This window comes from Sander vitreus, chromosome 12, assembly GCF_031162955.1.
Source record: "Sander vitreus isolate 19-12246 chromosome 12, sanVit1, whole genome shotgun sequence".
In the NCBI taxonomy this organism is placed as follows: Eukaryota; Metazoa; Chordata; class Actinopteri; order Perciformes; family Percidae; genus Sander; species Sander vitreus.
The window spans coordinates 9,955,029-9,977,445 of record NC_135866.1 but is presented as its reverse complement, the minus strand read 5'-3'; the positions used below and the strand labels follow the sequence as shown (position 1 = coordinate 9,977,445).

At 42.5% G+C, this 22,417-nt stretch overlaps 1 protein-coding gene across 2 annotated transcripts; it reads left to right on the top strand.

Annotated features, from left to right (window-relative positions):
- Nucleotides 1-22,417, top strand: yeats2 (YEATS domain containing 2). 2 transcript variants are annotated; one of them, XM_078263664.1, is made up of 30 exons: nucleotides 1-174; nucleotides 615-720; nucleotides 850-947; nucleotides 1,106-1,198; nucleotides 1,295-1,528; nucleotides 1,669-1,787; nucleotides 3,191-3,352; nucleotides 4,370-4,481; nucleotides 5,027-5,071; nucleotides 5,164-5,332; nucleotides 6,525-6,767; nucleotides 7,317-7,484; nucleotides 9,397-9,488; nucleotides 10,201-10,386; nucleotides 10,505-10,733; nucleotides 11,301-11,459; nucleotides 12,514-12,644; nucleotides 13,661-13,807; nucleotides 14,340-14,525; nucleotides 15,506-15,878; nucleotides 15,997-16,131; nucleotides 16,441-16,566; nucleotides 16,865-17,015; nucleotides 17,218-17,294; nucleotides 17,419-17,498; nucleotides 18,379-18,583; nucleotides 19,181-19,416; nucleotides 19,832-19,906; nucleotides 20,148-20,221; nucleotides 20,931-22,417. In XM_078263664.1, exons 2-30 carry the CDS (start codon nucleotides 621-623, stop codon nucleotides 21,037-21,039), a joined length of 4,314 nt encoding a protein of 1,437 aa, XP_078119790.1. In that variant the 5' UTR covers nucleotides 1-174; nucleotides 615-620; the 3' UTR covers nucleotides 21,040-22,417. The 2 variants fall into 2 exon arrangements, with proteins under 2 accessions (XP_078119790.1, XP_078119789.1); XM_078263663.1 differs by having other exon boundaries at nucleotides 16,438-16,566.

The window sequence follows — 22,417 nt, the reverse complement described above, 5'->3', positions numbered from 1 at the left end:
GTGAAGTGCGAGGCTAACCATTCACTACTTTAGCTTACTTGTCCACCTCGAGATTTAGCAATTTCTTAACACAAGTGTGTAAAATGAATGTAGCATAACGCAAAGGATATGCTCGCACTGAATTAAAACACACGCCTCACAAAGAAACGTTGCTCCACCGCACAGGGCACTTCAGTAAGTTTGCATTTTAAATGGATTGAATCGGTCTCTACAAATGTGTGCTAACGTTAGCTAAATTAGCAAACAAGGGTAGCTGTTGGCTAACGTTACTGTGCTGCCGGGCTACATGAACGACAGGCACAGATTTTAACACAATGTTCGTAAGATACAGTCTGGTGGCGTAACGTTTAATATCTATATTGTTTTGTTTAAAATAAGCTTCATTGAAGGCTTTGGTTTTGTCAAATAATGGGCCAGTAGTTTGAATCAGTGGTAGGTGTGGACGGTCTGCTATGAGCCTATATAGAGCATTACTAGCTAGCTTGTCAGTGCTAAAGTTATCTGTGGGCATTAGCTTCTCTGCTAGCAGGCTAATTCCATGCTACCATCACAACTGGCCATGCTAACGTTAGCTGTTTTAATATGCTTCTTCTCTAATATATTCTTCTTTGCAGGCAGCCATGTCAGGAATTAAAAGGAAAATAGAAGGCAATGATCCAGACTATGATGACATTTCGCTGATCCAAAATAGTAAGAGAAACAAAGCGGCTGAAAATAATGGTAAGTTTATGATTTGAGCTCTGAGACAGTGACATTACAACTGCTTTACATGTTGTGACAGCTAACATGTAACTGGAACGTTACTTGGGTAATCCTGGGGCTTTAAATGTATTCCTCCTGTCTTGTCAGCCCGAGAAGCAGCAGTACAGAAGATTGAAGCCATCATCAGAGAGCAGTTTTCTTTGGAGATGAAGAACAAAGAGCATGAAATAGATGTGATAAGTCAGGTATTTGGATGATACTAGATTTCATTAGTCTATATTTTTCTTGTTCAATATCAGTAATGCAGGAAAAACTGGGTTGATACAGAAAGTAACTTCCACGATTGTTTTGTGTGTTTATAAAGCAGGGCATTCTGGTTAAGTGTTTTTCCATTATTTTGCAGCGACTCAATGAAGCCAGGAGGATGATGGACAAGCTAAGGGCATGCATAGTGGCCAATTACTATGCCAACGCTGGAATAACAAAGCACCCAGAGGTAAATTCCCATATATTCATACTCCGACAGCTGTCAGCTGCTCTAAGGCAGTGGTATAGTACAATAGCAGCAACCACCATTTCCTCTGTGTCCTAGCATTCTTCTAAGAGTGACCCTGCCGTGCTGAACCATCCAGCCATCCGCCGGTTTCTGGAGTCCCCATCCCGGTCCTCTTCCCCTCTCAACCAAGGCTCTGAGACTCTTTCCTTGGCCCACTCAGAGTCCGAATCCCTCTCACAACAAGGAGAGGGAGCTGAGAGGGATGGGGAGGGAGCATGGAGAGAAGACAGCAGCAGGCAGGAGCGCAGACCAGGGCGCAATACAGGCAAGGTGAGTTCAACTGACAAAGATGACAGGGTTATTAGTTATTTGATCAATGCAAAGTGGTAACAGCAATAATCTTGCATCTCTTTTTTTTTTTTTATCTTTCAAGCAGTAATGGCTGTAATGTTCTCCACTATTTGTCATAGGATACATTTGGCGTGCCATTGTCCTTAGCAGCAGAGCAGAGGGTGACCTACCACACTACCGGAAATGAAGCCTCTAGACTCTATGCAAAAAAGACAATCGTAGTAGGGAACGTGTCCAGGTACGTTACCAAACTAGGCCAAAGTTTTACTCCCATAGTCATTTTTTCTGACTTAGTATGTTGTATTGCAGGTCTTTCCAATTTAGAGGTTAGGAGCCTCTCAGGAAGTCATGAGTCTGTTTATATGACCGAAGAAAACATCACTTCACACTGTCACATCATTTCTATTTCATCTATTTTTCTTCTTCTCCTTCAATTTTGGCTTCTTTTCATATGAACTGCTATGTAATAGGTGTCAACTACACAAATAGACATTCCTTTATTTTGATGGATCACAAGTAAGGATGTTTGAAAACCATTACATCAAAGTTTGTATTTTCATGAATCGCTTTGAGAACCTTAGACACAGTATTTGGCAGATCTGTCGACATTCCAAATTTACTTGATAACAACAACATATTGTTAGTCATATATATTAACATCACTTAAAGTACAGAGTAGCCAGATATTTTGTGTTAGCTTTTTAGAAGAGATTTGAAAAGTTCGACACTATGTGAAACCTATTAATGAGCTATAAGCCACACATTGACTTCAGTTTTGGGCAAGAAGTTACCCGAAAGGCATTGTTGTAAATAGGAGATGCAACTCACATCCTGTGTCTGAGTCTACACAGCCACATTTACATCACAGCTAAATGGTTTGAATCATCAAAAATCATAGAAATTACAGACATGGCACAGAAAATAATTTAAACTCCGAATGGTGGTAGATGCGGATGTGGATTTTGTTGGATGAAGGTAACCACTGCAAGGAACTACAAGGAAAAACTCACAGATAAATGTGTTTTATATGTGAAAGGTTTAATGCAAATGTTACTGTGCACTAGATGGGTTGTTTTTTTGATTAAAGCTATGTCCCTTTAAAACAGGCATGTCTATCCCTTAAAAGTCTCCCACAGTGTTTATAAAGCCTCTCTGTTGAATGTCTTGTTTTTGCATGACTGAAGAGCTGAGCCAGCATTCGGTATTCGGAATTGTTACAAGCCCAGTCTTGAGTTGCAAAAAACACCCTTTTACTTTAAAGGACATGTTAATTCTAGGAAGCCTGAGTTACAGCTTGTATCTCATGCACATTAAATGTCTCTTAAATGGCTTAATGGGATAGTCATTTCTAATATGCTACAGTGCGTAGTTATACAAAATAAGAAGGCCGGAACCTGAAGTCATAGGTAGTTAATAAAAGATTAATTAGATTAGATGAGTTTAAGTTGACCTAGACTGTCAACTATTTCCCTATTTCATTCCCTGACAGGTTCTTTGTTAAGCTGTTTTAAATTGAACATTGCAGCCAGTCTTCCCCTTAAATCTTCTGTTCTTACCTCTTAACTTACATTATCCCTTGGCTCCCCTGGCTCTAATTCTGTATTCCCTCTGTTTTTTTTTCTCTTTGTCTCTCGCGCTCAGGTACATTCCCCCAGATAAGCGGGAAGAAAATGACCAGTCTACCCATAAGTGGATGGTGTACGTCAGGGGCTCTAGGCGGGAACCCAGCATCGACCACTTTGTAAAGAAAGTCTGGTTCTTCTTGCATCCCAGCTACAAACCCAATGACCTAGTGGAAGTCAGGTTTGTGTGGGTTTCTGTTTTTTCTGCATATTTGGGACAGACAAAGTGTGTGTGTGTGTGTGTGTGTGTAAGCATTCTTCAGTCATGCACACATTTTCTGATATAGGCGAGGCTCCTCTCTTGTTATACTAATTAGCACTTAGGTGCTGTTTTAGATGGTTACCTCTTTCGACGCACCACTTGCCAAACTGTACGAAGTAAGAAAACAATTTTGGATAACAACTGGGTTAAGTAAGGGACTGTCTTCATCATCAGCTGATGTTTAATGAAAATAACTTCCAGATCAGCCTCTAAGTGCAGACAGTTTGCTGATCGGTGTTCACATTGTGTAACTTAGACTAAGTAGTTATAAAATCCTTTAAATAAACAGCGCCCCCTGGTGGATATTTGATGATGCAGAGCTCCAGCTTGGTCTCTCATCTCCACAGCGCTGTGTCAGCACTGGAGTATGGTCTTGCTGCACAAGTAAACATTCTGGTATAGGGGGAAAAACGCTCTGGGTTCTGAATAAATGATCTCTTTCATCAGTCAATCCTTATCCTGAGCTGTAGTCTCCTGGCTGTTTCAGCTGACAAGGCTCTCACGTTGCCGTAGCAGCTGCTCATAAGCTCCCTCTGACTGACTCAAGTCTTCATTCCCAGTAAACCCCACATAGGCCCAGTGCTGTCTTGATGCCGCCTGAATGTAGATGAAGAAAAAAAAAAAAAAAAGCATCACCCTTAGGGTATTTTTAAATAGACAAATGATATGCATGCACATACACATGCCCTTGTAAATGCAGGCAGTCAGATCAGTTTCTGTTGTGTGGGGATGAAAACCTCAAGCTTCAAAGGGAGAGAAGATGAGAGACCTTCAGGTCATTGATTTTAAGAGATTATTAACTCAGTCTGAGTCAGAAACCAAGGTGGGAGCTTTGCTGTTTTCTTTTAATATGCTGCATCCTCTATAGCTTTTCTTTCCTCCAGATTTGTAGTTTGATGGCTTCACAGAAGGCTTTTTGAATGTGTATGTTCTCAGTGAGCCTCCCTTTCATTTAACACGTCGCGGTTGGGGTGAGTTTCCTGTGAGGATCCAGATCCACTTCAAAGACCCTCGCAACAAACGTATTGACATCATCCACCAGCTAAAGGTCAGACCACATCATGGACCGCGCCATGTCGGCTTGTTTTCCTCTTCTGGTTGATGCACAGTATTTTTCCAGATGCAGTTTTAAGTGAGCCTCTTATAGACGACACTGTGTGTCTATGATGTCTTTTGTGTTTGTGATGACTTCTGTACTGCTACATTACAAATTAGATACAGATAATCATTTATTGTCCCTTAAAGTTCCCTACTTTTACCTAGGTAAGTGGTGTGGATACATTACCATACATTTAAACAATATAGGATTCAGAAAAGATAGATCTGAACTTAGTAGGATCACATATGATATGTAATGTGTGACAAAAGACTTTGGTATGGTAGCTACACTGCTGGCATACTGTGTATTACAACTAGACAATAAAACCTCAAAGTCATTATTATAAGTAAGCATATGAGCAAGTCCAGTAGAATGTATTGGACTTGACAACTATGAGTAATGCCTATAACTCAATAATCCACTTCACCGCCTCCACTATATAACCTAAACTCCATAAAGATCTTTATTTTGAGCTATCTGTTCTTTTCCTACAGCTGGACAGAACATACACTGGGCTGCAGACCCTCGGGGCAGAAACTGTAAGTGATGAATGTTCACTATGTTTACCTGCAGTGACTTTTTTTTTTCCCCCTCAGAGCTTTACTCTGATAGTGAGCTATATTATTTCCAGGTGGTTGATGTGGAGCTCTATAGGAACTCTCTTGGGGAGGACTACATCCCTCAGCCCTCTTCCTCCAAGGTGACTCACAGAGCAGCCAGCCCCACGTTGGCCCCCTCCCTGGCCCAGAGTTATGGACACTCCAGTTCTCCCATCTCGCATGATCCCAGTGTAGACAAAGGTACACACACACACACACACACACACACACACACACACAAAACATTGATCATGAAAAAGTATAATAATACTGTAGTAATTAAAGGACGCCTTTGGACTTTTTGACCCCTAGAAACACTGTGGCGCAATGTTTTGACAAGTGGGTCCCTGTTTTGTTTGTGTTGTTAATGCTGCGTTGTTGTAACACATAAATAAACATCACTGCGCCAAAAAGGCAGTGCAAAAGACAACTGCTGGCTGGTAAACTTGGATGTAAACAATGTAGGATTTGGAATATTTAAAAGATCAGAAAATGTTTTATGAGGAATGTAGTTATTGCATTATTAAACCCGTTTGTTAGGCCTCAAGGATACACAGAATTCAGTTTGGTGAGAAACCAAACAAGACTTTTGGTTGTTTGCAAGAAAATTCCTTGACTCCAGACACCTGCCTGTTGGTGTGTATCGGGTTGCTGTCAGACAGCATTAAAATGTTGCTGCTTTTTTGTTGTTGTTGCTCTTTGTTTTTTTGAAGCGTTCTCTCATCCAATCACCGCTGTCTCTGTCTTCCGTAAATGTCTCAGCCCGTTTGTCTGTCAGAGTGGACAGCAACTGGCTAACCTGCCTTCATCAGGCTGTAACAGAACTTTACGGAACCAAAATAGTTTTATAGTATGGTGTTTGTATCTATTCATTAATTAATTGTTTTTCCATGCGCACCAAAGCGAGTGAGGGGAATCTGCCTGCCGTGAAACAGGCACACACTCACAGACAGACTGGGAGCCTTGATCAATCAATGTAGATACGATGAATACGTTCAAATACAGCGGGATATTTGTGTGATTTAAACAGCTGTCTTTGCAGATTACGTTTCACACGAGAAGACTCACAAAAGACTAACGTAAAGAAACGCAGTGGGTTTCTGAGACGCAGTGTGGATTAATACATTTAGTAGAAACTGGAAGCGCATCTGTTCAGTGAGACCTCAAAAACGCTTCTAAAAATGCTTTCTATGTGGATTGGCTGTAGCCTGCTTGCTTTTTATGGGTGTAAATAGACTTTCAACCCAAATCAAAAAATGACAGGGAGAGAGAGAGAGAGAGAGCCGCCAGCACATCTCAAACTCGGTCACGGAATGAGTATCCTCACTTCAGATGTATTTGAAAGGGAGTAATACTGATGATGAATGAAACCCACTCTCCCATTACCATCTAGGTTTCATTAAAACAGAAATGGGGAGGTCTGCAGGTGGCCTTAGCTCCAGCCTCACCGCTGGTGAACGCACCCCAACCCGACCCAAAGTCGGCGACAGGATCACTCTGGGTTCCCATGGCAACTCTGCCTTCCAGCCTATCACAGCAAGCTGTAAGATTGTCCCACAAGGACAGCCACCCAGCCCTGCTGAGTCTCCCGGGAAATCGTTCCAACCAATCACCATGAGCTGTAAAATTGTTTCAGGTAAATGTCTCCATCCAGTGGCCATTTCAAGTGTTTCTAAAGATTTTTTAATAGCTTTGCATGCCACATAACAGCCTACCTTTTAAATTCAATTTATAATTTATTCAAATTATTTTAGATTTTATGCAGGTAAAAATATGAAAAACACAAGGAAACGCTGACAGCAAACACCTAACTCTCTTGATTTTCAACTTTGTCAGGGTTCCAATATTCTCATGTAGTCGCATGTATGCACGGTTTGTTCCATGTCATTGATGCTCATTCTTCACTTGGTGTAATTATATATAATGCAGCTATTGTTAGGAATATGCTGTACTGCCCACAAGAACACGGGAGGAACAAGACTTCCTCTAGGCACACACTCGCTGTTCCAGGCAAAAATGATAGAAATGGTCCCTGCAGAAAATGAATAATGACATTTGGAACATAAATTCAATTCATGTCAACTTGACCAGCAGTGAAGCGAGTGACATAATTGGTAGGTAACGGCCACCAAGAGGGAAAGAAGAGATAGCATTTACATTAGCCTCTGTACTTTCTCCCCCACAGGGTCTCCCATTTCCACCCCAAGCCACTCCCCACTGCCTCGCACTCCCACTACCTCCACCCCTGTCCACAGCAAACCGAGCTCTTCATCGGTGCTCAACAACCCTTACATCATTGTTGACAAGCCCGGCCAGGTGATCGGCATGGCTTCCTCATCCGCCGCCTCCACAGGTACACATCTCCTACTCAGTGTCAAAGTGCTGCTTGAAATCGGAAGTGGACCTGCAGCAAAATCGAGAAATGTTGTCTGAGCCGCCCACATAGAATATAAAAATCACTGTGAGGAATGTGCTCTGTAGCAGAACAAAATATGAACAATACCCTCTAGACTCTCCCTTACTCTTTCTCTATTTATCTTTCTTTCTTTTGGTACTTTCTCCTTGCTCGTCCTCACCGCCCTTCACCTTGTCCTTCCTTATCCAGCACTTTGTACTCTCTTCTGTTTTTTTGTTCCATGTCTCTTTTTGTTCCTGTGTCTCTTTTGTTCCCGTTTTGCACTCCTAAAGTATGATGTGTGGTGAGCCAACAGGATGGTTGCTGGATGAGAGGTTACAATGGTGACTGAGCTGCTGTTTCGTGGCCAGATTAGGAGGTTGAGACCCCACCCTCACATCAAGTTTTGTATGTGTTTGTGTGTGTATTTCCCCATGAACAAGGTGTGCAATGATCTGCAAAGATGAGTGCACTCATCTCATCTGTCAGATGAAGCAATTGTGCACTTTATCTATGCATCACTCCATCATGGAGCAGAGTCATCTTACATCACCAAGGCTATTGCATTCACTTCCTCGCATCAGCAGCGTCAGTTCATATTGCACTTAAGAGCTCTTTCCCCTAGATTGCTCACTCTCGCTCGCCCACACAGCCACTCCCACTCTTCTCCACTCTTCTCCACAAAGGCACAGTTCAACCAGATCTGGCAGCAGGGCTGCAGTGCCAGTAAGTGATGTTTTATCAAGCTGGGTTATGTGGGTGTTGTGGCTGATTCACCAATCCAGGCATAAAACAAATTTCAATGCAGAAGGTAAGGGACCAAACTTCAGCAGTGCTCGGCTTCAACACCCACGCTGAGTAACTCTGACAGGGAACTGTCTCCTGGCACCACAGTGGCCTTGATGTCTGTGGAAAGAATGGCAGGAACTGTAGTGAACCAGCACAGTCATCGCCAGTGTTGGGCAAGTTACTTTTAAAAAGTAATTAGTTACAGTTACTAGTTACTTCTTCCAAAAAGTAACTAAATTAGTTACTCAGTTACAAATTCTAAACGTAACTAGTTACTTCAGAAAGTAACTATTGCGTTACTTTCAAGTACATTTTTAAATGCTCAAATGTGACCCCACCTCCACCCCTCTTTAACGGAACTTAAATTACATGTGCATATTCAATTATTTATGATAAATCTGAAAATTATAATGAAATGGACACTTAATACAATACATTATTAACAGAAACAATGTACACAAATCTAAACTATTTTAATGTTGCTGTGGGACAAAGTGAGACTAGCCTCCAATCAAATGCCATGTATGTAGATATGTTTATATAGTGGATCGAAACAAATAACACAATAGATGTTTTGGGCATAATGTGCATTTCACAATTAGTAATGGCTATACTTACATTTAGAGAAGGCTACTTTTGGATTATTTGGGCTCGCCATACCGGTCTCTCTCTCGTTGACTGACTCGCTTGTGTTGTTCGTTGTGTGTCTGACTATGCGTGCTTTCAAACACCCGCCCAACTCTACCTCTGATTGGCTTACCATGAAATTTTACTCAACCTCAGCCAATCGTCAGCATTTATGCGCTTGTCTCGTGCACTGCCCATTAACCAAGGAAGAACGGTAAAAAAAAGTCTTTGCCTCTCGGCTCAGAGATCTAGTTGGTCTGATGAAAAAAAACCGCTTCAATTATAGTAACATGCAGCATTTTTTGGCAGTAATGGCATTATTAAGATGGGAAGAGTAATCAATTAGATTACTCGTTACTGAAAAAAGTAACGCCGTTAGTAACGCCGTTATTCCCATCACTGGTCATCTCATCCATGACTTATTGTGTGTGCTTCTGTGTAAACTTCTTCACAGGAAGTCCCACAGCCAAACAGTCTGTTGCTCAAGGTGCACGCTCTCCAGCCCCCAAAGTTCACACTGGCACTTTCCTCTCCTCAGGGGTGAAGGTGAGTTGGTAGAATCTGAATGGTGTCAACCTTTTAATGTGAATTGTTATGAGCCTAAACATCTCTTTTTCACTGGTCTGTTCCCACGCATGTGAAATGTCTGTCCCTGTAGTATCTCTGTCTTTAACAAAGCAGGTTGGTATTAATAGCAGGCCTGGGTGCTATCTTCAGCAAATACGAGTGCCTTGGCAAGCTATTTAAATGGGACATCACTCTAAAGATAGGAGGGGGTGCAGAGAGAATTGCATGGTTCTGTTTCACTCAGTGTCAATACCCTGCTGTAAAATCCTCCTACTCCACATGCTCATCATCCCGTCACCATCCACAGAGAATGAAATACGGTTTCACTTACAATTTCTGTTTTACCACAGTGGTACTCTCATTGGCTCAGACTCTACAGTTGTCTCTGTTGTAGGTTGCTGGCACCTGCTGTGGTAAAGGCCAGGGCAGATGGGGAATATAAAAACATGTTGATGAATAAATGATAATGCTGTTTTTCAAAAATCTGTTTTAGGCAACAAATCTCTCCTCACTGCGCTGCAATCTGTAGCCTGTTGGGGGGTCAAAATGTATCAATAATCAATAAATTATATCATCAGAGAGTAAAATATACACCAATGATGCTACAATATCTACAACCTGTTGTGGTTTCAAGGCAGAGTTGCCTACCTGTTACAATCCTTCTCTCCATGTGCACTTACCTCTTGTGCAGGTTATTATCAAGCAGGAGCCAGGGGAAGTTTCAACACAGCAGCAGCAGATGGTTTCCACAGTAACCAGCCAGCAGCAACCTGCCGCTACAGCAGCACACCAGTTTGTCGCAGTGAAGGGCGGTCACATGATCTCCATGTCGGCTCAGAAACAGGCAGGAGGGGCCACAGGGGCCACAACTAGCAAGGTCAGTCTCTCTCGCATACACCCACACAACCTTGCACAGAAGCACATTAGTCATTTACATGTGTTACAAAAAGCTACACTCATTCAAAAACTTTATTTGGCACTTCTCTTGTTTGTAGATGTTAGGCATCCCTATGAGCTCAACGCTTCAGTCTGCAGTCAAACAGGTAGCTATCAGCAGTGGACAGATTCTGGTCGCCAAGGGCAACCCATCTGTCTCCAAGGTGATGGGGGGGAAGCAGGTTTTGGCTCAGGGAGTCGCTAAAGCCATCGTCAGTGGAGCCACTGGCATCCCTGGTCAGCAGGCTGCTGCCAAGGTGGCTGGTGGTTCAAGTGGCAAGAGTGGAGGTTAGAGTTCACACACACACACACACACACACACACACACACACACACACACACACAGGTTTGTGGCACTATCTTAGTGGGGACCCGCCATTGACATAATGCATTCCCTAGCCCCTTACCCTAACCTTAACCATCACAACTAAATGCCTAACCTTAACCCTTACCCTCACCCTAACCATAACCTAATTCTAACCCTAATCCTACAACCAAGTCTTAAGCCTGAAAACAGCCCTTTAAAGTTGTGGGGTCCAGCATTTTGGCACCACAAAGCTGTCGGGACCCCACAAGTATACTGGGACTCCTGGTTTTTGGACCCCACGAATATAGTTATACAAGCCCACACACACACATGCATGTGCACAGGTTCATGTGACACTAAGACAGCGCAAGTAATTGTACAATTATTATTATATATTATAATAACAATTTAGAATTCCACTAAAAATGTAATGGGATGTGCATACACTTTAGAAGTTTAGCCGAGGGAAATGTAATCATATTGTTATATATTTGCAGTACAAGAGGTGGGTAAATAATCAATTTGTTTCTTTCTGCTTATGTCCTTAGTAATGGCTACTCTTCAGCTGCCAGCCAACAACCTGGCCAATCTGGCCAATTTGCCTCCAGGTACTAAGCTCTACCTGACCACCAACAGTAAGAACCCCTCGGGGAAGGGCAAGCTGCTTCTCATCCCACAGGGAGCTATCCTCCGAGCCTCCAGTGCAAGTAAGACATGCTACCTCCTCCATGCCGGTTTCTTCATTGTTATTAAGCCATGCCCTCCTACCTTCTTCATGCTGTTTTTTAGTCATATACTTGAAATACTCCTGTCAAGCTCTTGGAAGTTGTGGGTTTTAAGCCCAGGGAAAGAGTTTCTGTTAGCTGTCTTAACAATGTCTTGTTGGACTTGCCACGTTCTAATATGACACTGTGAACATGAGCCAGCAGATTACTCTTAACTTGGGGTTAAATTGAACTTCCTGGACACTTTCGGGGCTCATGCACTCTAGCAGACACACTGACACAGTATCAACAAAAAAAATACTGTCTTCAATTTGGGCCTATATGATAATTTAATGTCCAAGTGTGTGCAGAAAGCCGCATAGCACATTACTACTTAGCAGGCATGTAATGGCATATATTGTCCTCCTTGTGTGTCTCTTACATGGACGTTTGAATTGGTTGCTTTGGGAATTGTTTGTGACTAGCTGAAACTGTAGGTGATTCAGTATACGGGGTTAGTGGCTCAACCAAATGACTTACAGTATGCCCTGACTTTTTCCTCCATGCCTCAAGTTGCAGACAGCTGTATTAAAAATGTTACTGCTCTCGGCTCATCATAAAGTTTGGCAAACATAAGAAACCCACTTCTGAAGTAACTCTACAATTTGAGGCATGCTGGTGGCAGTTATACATTTTGGCTGCTACACTACCTTCTGGACAGTGAGTCAGTCATAGTCATCTATTTCTTTCTGCTGTTTATTTAATGTGTACTGTGAGCTAGAATCCCTCACACAGCACACTTCCTGTCAATTTGCAATGAGATTAAAGAGATTAAGCAGCATCCCATATTTAATCTAAAATACAAATTTCACAGCAGTAAACCCACATTACTCTGTATAGCTCTGCTTCAAAATCATTTGTCTAAGTACAATATGCTTTTACCTATTTGAAATTACACACATTAATGAAAAGAAGATGAGCTGTAATTTGGGATAAAGAAGAACAGGATTGTTTATCAGATTTGAGACTGATGTGTATGTGGCTGTCTGTAATGTAGGTCAGCAGTCCCAGAGCAGCTCATCGGCAGGCGCTGGGGGCCCTCAGACCTCCTCCTCCTCCTCTTCCTCTTCCAGCAGTCTGCCTTCCAACCTCTCCTACACGTCCTATATCCTTAAACAGACCCCACAGGTGGGTAAAAATGCATTTACGCTATAATACAAACCTAAAGTCATACATACTCTCATACAAAAATCTTCACTTTGATGTGTTTGTGTGGATTCTCTCTTTTTCTTTTTTTTTTTTTTTTAGAGCATTAGTATTTATTTGCTGCCATGTTTTCAGCAGAGTTTAGACGTGCTTCATCAAAGTCTGTAGGAAACTGAAGGTGCATTGCACGTTATACATTTAATATTCATTACCACAGTTACAAAAAAAAATGATTTTAGATTTAAATCCCTGATGGCACAACCGGACTTGCATGCACAGTCTGCAAATGGGGTTTCTTTTCCTTGGTATATATTAGATTTTTGTACTGTAGTAGAGAGATTGAGTCGGGTGTGTTCTTAATTAGACACATTCATTATAGCAGCATTGATCCTGCAGTCAGCTTTAGAACAATGCTGTCTGTGCATTTGGCCAACAGCATATGATAAAGTTGTCTGCAGAGGTTTCCATCTACATTTAAAGTAAGGAATCTGGCTGTGTTTCCTAATAGTGATCAATCTTCAATGTTAGGGGTGTTTTCTAAGTGTAATATCTACAAATGTTTTTAAATATATTGTGTATATCTCTTTACACGGCTTAAGAGCGCGCACACACACACACACACACACACACACACCAGTTAAGAGCTAAAAGGGTGATGCGTTGATTTCAAAGGAGGTGGATGTTTTGTAAGCTGTAAGTATATATAAAATCTGAAGCAGTTGATGGAAAAGATGCATTTTACATGCTAGGAATCGTCATACCCGTCACATTATGACCGTGTACCCTAATGTACTTCACAGCATAATATGGGTTACATGGTAATCTTAGCTTTAAGAGTGGTTTAAAAAATGGACTGCATCCTGATTTCTTTCCTATTTGTTAATTCTGTGTGGTATACTTTGCTGAATTTAGACCATGACAATTGTATTGACCTTGAATATAGTCAAAGCAATATGTTGTTGGATTTCTACCCTATCCCTAACCCTGCTCGTCCACAGGGCACGTTTCTGGTTGGCCAGCCAGCACAGGGTTCAGGGAAGCAGGGAGGTTCAAGTTCGGCAGGTCATGCAGCATCATCTCCAGCGACTGTTAGCCAGCAGGCCATCCGGGTGACAGCTGGACAGAAGGCTGCTATCCTGGCTCAGGTCAGTATATGTAACAAGACACAGGGCAGGGCTGGTCCTCTACAATGTCTGATCCTAATGGAAGCTGCTGTAATTACTACTGTTATGTTTGTGCCCCTTGGATGCTTCACAAGCACTAACCGCCCACTTTTTATACAGTTAGGAGCTACAAGCACTGTCTATTTCAGAGTTTAAGGAAGAAGCATTATGATTTGAGTCAAATTCAAATTGTATTCTGTGTTTGTTTTGAGGTAGTCTATGGCCTTTCAGAGGATTGTCTTAAAACTTCCACATACCCTGTGTATGACTTACTGTAGGATATTGACCTGCAACTTATATTTGACCATTTTAGGTAAAAGGTTGAACTGTGCAGGTGTTTCAAAGTCTGGAGAGAAAATTCACTTTGAGTTTTGTATTGATTGACTGCACTAATTAATTTTCTGCTGCCTCATTTCCACTTTAAGTCTGTTTTATGTAGACTGTTGTGGATTATAAGTGAATGGTTGCTTTTACTTTCAGATCCTAAATTCTTTGTGATTTCTATGATTGACAGGTGGTGGGCGGCTCCCAGGGTGCACAGGTGAAGTTGTCTGACGGCTCTGTAAAGACGGTCACAGCGGCGGCAGCAGGCCATTTGTCGAAGCCGGGGACGACCACATTGAGGATGACAGGCGGAGTCATCACTGCCGCTAGTTCCACCCCCGGCTCTGTCAGCGCAGCAGCAGCCAGTCAACAACAGGCTAGTTTTACAGTCCTCATATGCTTCAGTTTTATTCTGCCTGACAGCTGTTCATTTTTAAAAGTCAGTTCAAACTAAAACAGCAACAAACAAGAAATAAACCCAGTTGATCCATTTTTGTCGTTTTTATTCCTTTTTACAAGTGAGAGATACCTGTTCTAGTGATTTGCCACTGCAGTATTAATACATAGAAAACAGGAGTGACCAAGGTCAGTGTTGTGTTTGTCGGAGAGAGTAGAGAGTTTAGGTGGTGTGTGAAAAGCCCTAAGCATTCCATCAGCAGTGGTCTGTGTTTGGGTGATTACAACTTCAGAGTCAGTGGCCAGGCCTCATTAACTTGACAAATGGAAAAACACGAAAAGACTTAGAGGCTCCAACGAGAAAAAACAAATATGTACACAGTATATATCTGAGAAAAAACACACACTGCTCTGGAGATGTTGACACAAACACAGAAGAGGAATACATCACTGCGTTTCCTGTTTAGGAAAACGTACCCTTTCAGGACTGTTAATTGAATTATGAAGACTCTCCGTGAGATAAATTGACTCTTTTGTCTTTGAGAATTCCATAAAACCAGTGACCTGATCGGCACGTCTCACTCTGGGAGTTGCACGGCACTGGAAAACAAATGTGACCAGAGCAAAGAAAAGACAGTTAACACTAACTCTTAAATCCTGCCACAGTGAAGTAAATTTCCCAGCACTCCCTCCATCACCCAAATACATGTTTATTTACTTATAATGTATCATTGTAATTGGTCGATGTTGCTATATGCTAACATTTTATGCACACTGTAGCAGCACAGATTGTCATAACAATATCAATAAGTTAAAACTCCGTCAAGACTCCATGAGGATCTTTTCAGTCTTTGCCGTCTTTTGGCTTATTTGACTGACACGCACGTTGGAAGAGTGCAAAATGACAGCGTTTCTTTTTACTTCCTGGTTGACAGCTGTGTTTCTGCGTGTTCTGTGCAGGCGGCCGATGGCGGGAAGTCTGCCTCTCTGCACCACTCGCTCCTGGTGGCAGCCAACCAAGCAGCAGTAATCAGTGCAGCTAAGAGCGCCAGCGCTGCTGCTGGAAGCAGCCTGTCGAAGACGGCTGTGGCCGCCTTGGTCAAGGGTGCTGGCAACTCTGCCACCTTGACAAAGGGTGCTGCGGGTTCAACGGGAGCTGTAGTAACCGTAGCCAAAGGCATTACCAACATGCCCGTCATCAGCATGTCCAAGGCTGCAGGCGTGGGGAATGTGGTGGGTGTGCCCAAAAGTAGCGGCACGTCATTGGTCACTGCAGCCTCGTTAGTCAGTGGAATGGCAGCAGGAGGAGGGAAGACGGGTGCTACTCTCTCAGGTGTGCAGTACTGCATTCATCACCTGGTTTAAATGTTTGGTACAAGTTCAGTTACTTAAAAGTACAGGTCCAGCCACACATTGCTCTTCATCTGAAATGTATTTTGTGTTTTGTCCAGGTATGCTGAAGATCCACTCTGGAGGTTCCAGCTCCCAACAGACAGTCTTAACCATCCCTGCCAACCAGCTCAAGCAGCTGGGGGTTGGCACTGGGTCTGGAGGGGTGCAGACCATACTCATGCCTGTTGGGAAAGGTAAGTATCCCTGACACAGCAAATGGCCACATACTCTCAAACATCAACTGTAGCTTCTCTCTCTGCAGTAAACCATCTTCCTCCCCTCTCATTTCTCATCTGACTGTTGAGCCTATTTACCTAATGGGCCATTGATCCATCGTGTGTGTGTGTGTGTGTGTGTGTGTGTGTGTGTGTGTGTGTGTGTGTGTGTGTGTGTGTGTGTGTGTGTGTGTGTGTGTGTGTGTGTGTGTGTGTGTGTGTGTGTGTGTGTGTGTGTGTGTGTGTGTGTGTGTGTGTGTGTGTGTGTGTGTGTTCTGTGTATAGTAGTGTCTAAAGGCCCATTCTCCAGTACTCCTTCCTCCTCTTCCACCACCACTGGAGCAGCTGGAGTTGGATCCTCCCCAAGTCCTGCCAGACAGGCGTCCCCCTCCCTTGCCCTGCCTCTGGCACAAGGTGAGAGAGGTCCATACCCACTCTCCTCTCTTCTCTCATTCTTTCCCTCTTTTACCTCCCTTACCTTCCATTCTGTCATTATGTTTTGATACTAGTAGCAATACTATACTAAGTTTTGGTACCGAGAACACATTTTTCTACAACAAAAACTTAAGTTTAGCTGAAACAAATGATATTACTCTTCTGAAATGCATTAGTGTTTTAATACATACAACACAAACAAACCTCAACCTCAAACTAATAGTGTGTAATTATTTAAATGAATCTTTCTCTCACACTTGCTTTTCTGCTGTCACAGTGAAGACAGAGCCAGGTGCCAGCACAGCTGTCACAGCTGGTCCATCTCCCACGGTGACTGCTCCTGTCCCCAGTTCTGTTCACGTTGCGTCTGCAGCTACCACAGTCAAGCAGGAGCAAGGGGCCGATAACTCTGCACACGACCTCATCAAGTAAGTACAAGTCATCGCAGTGCAACTGTGTTTTTTTATATATATATATATATATATATATATATATATATATATATATATATCTATCAAATAGCTACCAGCATAGTAATGGAAGGTTTTAAGAACACTTTCTCTTCCCGGTAGCCAATCCAGTGAATATTTTCTGGTAGTACACCTGACACTTCTGTGATTCCCTTGTCAGCACTGAGCATATAGAGACCATGATGCAGCTGCTGACCGCCGTGGTGAAGAAGTTCCCTCTAATTGTGCCAGACAAGAGTAAGTGAGCCTGTATTCCATTTAATATGCTTAAAAACAGCTCCATATATTAAAACAGACTGAAAGCTAATTCACTGGGTTTTGTCAAGCCGTTTCATTGTTTGTTTGTTTTTTGTTTGTTTAGCTGAAGACTCCCATCCATTCTGTGCCTCTTCAACAGAACAGTATTATTCCTGGAATATTGGCAAGCGCAGAGCATCAGAGGTGACTTTTTGTTGTTGTTTTGTGTGTGTGCATGATGATGAAAATTCAAAATGAAAGCTGTACATTATCTGTGCCTTTGAGTGATCATAAAGCCTCAGGGAGGTCAAACGTCTGATAGGACAGTGGTTGTGAGGAAGAAAGTTTGTTGGCAGAAATGGTAAATGTATCTTACCATATTTAATAAAATCTTACAAATTACAGCTGCATCGATTACTCGACAGAACAATAATCATCGTCAGTTGGGCTTTTTTGTTAATTTATTTTTTTTTAATTTTTTTTTCTCTCTCGCACTCTTTTTCTGGCATTTTATAAACAGAATTTTATAGACTCCGAGACAGCAACCACTTACTAGCAGTTGCTTTCCAGGTTCCAGGGTGAGGGCGTATGTAATGTCAGTGTTTACTTGCATCGTTTGCAGTTTTGTTGCCTGTGTAATCTGTCTTGGTGCTCGGTGCTGGGCCCCCTGACTCAGCATGCTTTTTGCTTGCCTCATGTCTTCCTATCTATCTGGTCAGATGTGTATCTCTGCCTGGTTGTCTCCTCTCATCTCTTCCTAATGGGTTCATCGAGAGCAGAGCAGTCCATGTCTTAGCTGTCTGTCCTCTTTCTCTGACTATAAAAGGCTCTCAGGCAAGCCCAGACATGGATATTTATATCTACAGGTCACTAATTTACATAGGGGACAGGGCACTCAAAGCACATCATCAGACAAAGACAGGGGAGGATAGGCTGCAAGCTAGCCTATACTGGCCTGGAGAGAGTGTGTGCACATCAGTTCTTAGCAGTCACAAAATGTGTCTTTTGTGAAGTTGTGGATTTTAGGGCTTTTAGGCCTAATGTATAGTTTTACTATAATAGATATTGGTATGTCTCTGTGTAGCTTCAGCGAGCGGTGGCGGTAAAGCGGGTTGTCCAAGATGTGTTGGACCGCTCGCCCCGCCTGCAGGCCCTCACCCCCCCAAAGACCAGAGAGGTGGTGCAGTGGTGCCGGCAGAGGGGCTACACGCCACCTGACCTCGAGCCCCAACGCAAGAATGACGACGAGTCCATCGAGGACATCCTCACGCAGATAGACAACGAGCCTGGTGAGTTTGTGTGTGTGTTTGGTGCATAGCTTCTACACAGGGGTTCTTTACTTTGCCTTGTTATTGCGATTTAACAGTTGACTCTTTTTTTTTTCTTCCTTAGCTCAAAGTGGATCAATGTTCTCCTTTCAGTGTTGCCTGTGTGGGTGTAGTGCCACGCAGTTACCAGTTGGTCCAGTCATTTGTTTGCAGTCCAGTAGTGTGTGAGGGTGGCCAGTGTGCACCCTCAGTGTTTTTGTTCAGCTGTGTTGTTTTATTCACAGAGAGTTCTCATTAATTCTGTCTTTTGTCTGTAAAGGCTGAGAAATGAGGCTGCTTCGCTCAGTGAGTCAAACACTTGCCTGAGCCAGACAATATGATAATATTTGTTTGTGTTCTCCTCGTCCCTCCTTCTTGCACAAATATCTTGTTTTTTCAACTGTCACATTGTTGAACTAGTAAAATGAGCTAATATATTTGAACATTTTCCCTTGAAACGCGTAGCCACACAACAAGCGGCTGAGTGAAAATACCGCTGCAGTTGCTGTCGTCGCTTGGCTAGGATGCTGCTGCTTGTGAACTGGTGTGTTAAATGTACGTGTGTGAATCGGTCCGCAGAGTGCCCGACGACCCTGAGTAGCTGCGAGGAGCTGGTGCTTCGGCTGGAGCAGATGCAAGCTCTGCTGAAGACTGAACCAGAGGAGGCAGATGACAAAATAGTCGACATCGTCACTGTGACCCCTCCCTGCCAGAAACTAAAGGTCAAAGAAGAGGAGCAAGAGGCTGATGCTGAGCCCAATTTCTTCCTGGGCCCGTGCATGTCCGCCCAGTTTGTCAGTGAAACAGCGCAGCAGGTCAGCAACCTCTCTGGGGTTAATGTATTTTTAAGACGTTTTTCTGAAACTACAGTTACAGTGAGACGGCTCGGTTGGAAACATGGACGTAGTCATATTTTCAAATCTCCAGATTTTAGCACTGACTGAATGTAGGGCCCTATGGAATCTGTCTTATAGAATCTTTTTTAAATTCTCAATTTTGCGATTCCGTCCATGATTCTGTTATCACAAAAAACTATTGGGCTTAACCTTTTTAATGATTCAGTCTGTAACTGGCCCCAGCCGTGCCCAAATCAAAAAAAAAAAACTTGCCACCGGGCTAAACAGCTTTTCTGGGGGGGGGGCCTGCATCCTGTTATTGTGTAGCTTTTATTAATTGTTTTTAACTAGAAGAAGCTGCACAATTTTTATATGATTCCTTATTCTCTCTCAGATCGGGGTAACCTTCCAGCCAGTCGAGGTGGAGAAGAATGTGTTCGCTCCAGTAGTCGAAGCCATGATACTAAAGGTCGGTCACTATACAGGCCAGGACAGAGAAAAAAGTCGGCCATTTACAGTAGCTCATCATAACCTCAACATACCCTTGACTAGAATGATGAATGTACAATATGTATGAGATGTGCACCGTATAGAAGTATTGAGTCTTTCACCTTGTACTGTATGCAAGAGTGGGTTTCTTTGTAACTAAGTGTGTGTGTGTGTGTGTGTGTGTGTGTGTGTGTGTGTGTGTGTGTGTGTGTACACTACAGGCTACTGAACAGTTTGCCAGTGACATCCTGAGAGAAGCTCTGGCTGGGGCCTACACCAAATCCCCTCAGAACAGGTCAGCTTCATCTTTTTTTTCCTCTGTCTCTAACATGCAGCCTGCTCAGTGTTCCATTTTTCACTTCATTCTTTATATCTAGGGCTTGCTAGATGTCCCATAGTAATTGTTTCTGAACAATATTGGAATATAGAATTTACAGCAACTTCAATTCAATAATGTACATGTAATGTAAGATCCAGTGGCTGCATATGCCCCAATGAGATCACTTACCTAAGACATCTGGAAGAAGAAATAATGATTTTCAATTCAGTAATGATTTATATTATTAGCAGCAGTAAAAAAATGACTGCTCAAGTAAATTCATTTACAAGCAGAGTGTGTTTTGTGCTCTAAATAAATCTCTCAGTACTGCTAACGTCGGCCCTCTTTATGTCCAGCTTACCTCACCTGCAGAAAGCAAGGAGTTGCATGTTTTTGTTTTGTGTTACGTTTTTGTCATCGTATGCTTCAGTAAATTTGAATGTCTTTGTCTGCGTAGTATTTTGTGTGCTTTGTGCCATTTGCATGATGTAAGACAGCGGGACACTGAAGTGATATGAGACCTCAGAATGCTTTGATTCAGAGCTGAATATTCAACAAAGCAGTTAATGACAAACGGTCATAAATATTCAGATGCCAACCAGCGATGTCCCGGGCAGACTGAAACATATTTCCTGTGTTGAGCCATGCTCCAAAAATCCTAACCTTGCAACATTGGGTTTTGCAGGACTCCGAGAGAGATCACAGCCATGAACATCCACCAGGCGGTCAGTAGCATCCCCACCTGTGACTTCCTCACCAACACACACATGGGTTACCTGTCTAAGGACAATTGAGGCATAACGAGAATGACATTGCCTGGTAATGGACACATATTGAGATGTGAGGACTGTTTGAGTCTGGGAACTGACTTGTGTGAATATTCACCACTGGATGTAGTCCTGTTGCCTCAGGTTGCACAGTAATAACTAATGTACTGTATTGATTAACTTTATAATAGAAGGGCTCGGCTTGCTTCTCACAGCAGCCGCACAGCAGCAGAATAACAAATGTTTCTATTACTCTGGGTATATCGTAACATTTTAGTCCTAATGTATCGAGAAGAAGCATTGTGGGACTCGTTTTATTTGGTTTTGAGAGGCCGTTGTGCTCCCGTTTACCTCATAACAAGATTATTTTAACGATGAAGTGTTTCCTGCTAGACAGCCAGCTAGTTATCAGGGAAATGAAGCCTGAGTGACTAAAAAAATAAATAATAATAATAATAATAATCAGACAGTTGTCCCCTCCTTCATTTTTCCCCCATGATATCACATATTCAGTTTACCAGCAGAGGTGAACAGCAAGTTGGAAACACTAAAGAACACCTGAGTATTGGAGTTCTCTATCAGTCACATTGATAGTAATGTCTGGCCGGTACTTTGGACAAAGCAAACGGAGAGATTCTTCCAAAAGTGTCGATGCCATGGCAACCAATGACTTGTCACTGCGAACATGCTTTGATGTATTTCAGTGCTACCTGGCAGAGGTAATTATGGCTCTTACAATACCGCTGTTTTGTAAGGCTCTTCATAATCTGTCTGCAACCTAATAATAAGAAACATGAATCCCTTACCTCTTCTGAAGAGTTATGAAAAACCCCACGTCGGACTCTTAACAAGACACGGCTTATAGAGTTTAATGAACAAATCATACCGACCGTCATTCGAAATTTAAGACCTCACTCTCAATATGCAGCTTCTCTCCTTCATTTCCTAGCCAGTTTAAAGTGCTTTTAAGTGTTCTGGTTAACAACCATAATGTGTCAGTCGTGTGATGTACACAGTGTATATGACCAATATGAAATATGTGTTTTCAAATCCTGTTTTATTTTTTTATCTAATAACAATAACTGCGAACAGCAATGCCCTAACAGTAGTGAATGTGTGTATGAATATGTGTGGATAGTGGATGTAGTCATCACAAACGTTAGTGTGTGTGTGTGTGTGTGTGTGTGTGTCGGCCGATGTAGTGTTGGTAATTCTGTTTAATGTAGAGCTTTGCATTATGTTAATGTGTGGATGATTGGATGAGAGGAAGTGTTTGGCCTGAGTGGTTGTGATGCCTGTTCAACCAAATTAGTGTAGAAGGTTACCCAAACATTGTATTTTCCATGTTTCAGTGCAAACCAAAAATATAATCAATATTCTTGTAATAAACAAAGAAAAACTCAAA

Excerpts from the sequence above, each read along its gene's own strand:
- yeats2 (XM_078263663.1), top strand. The coding sequence starts at position 621 with ATGTCAGGAATTAAAAGGAAAATAGAAGGCAATGATCCAGACTATGAT. Across the intron at positions 5,072-5,163 it reads AGACCCTCGGGGCAGAAACT|GTGGTTGATGTGGAGCTCTA; the intron begins GTAAGTGATGAA and ends TATTATTTCCAG. Across the intron at positions 12,645-13,660 it reads TCCTTAAACAGACCCCACAG|GGCACGTTTCTGGTTGGCCA; the intron begins GTGGGTAAAAAT and ends GCTCGTCCACAG.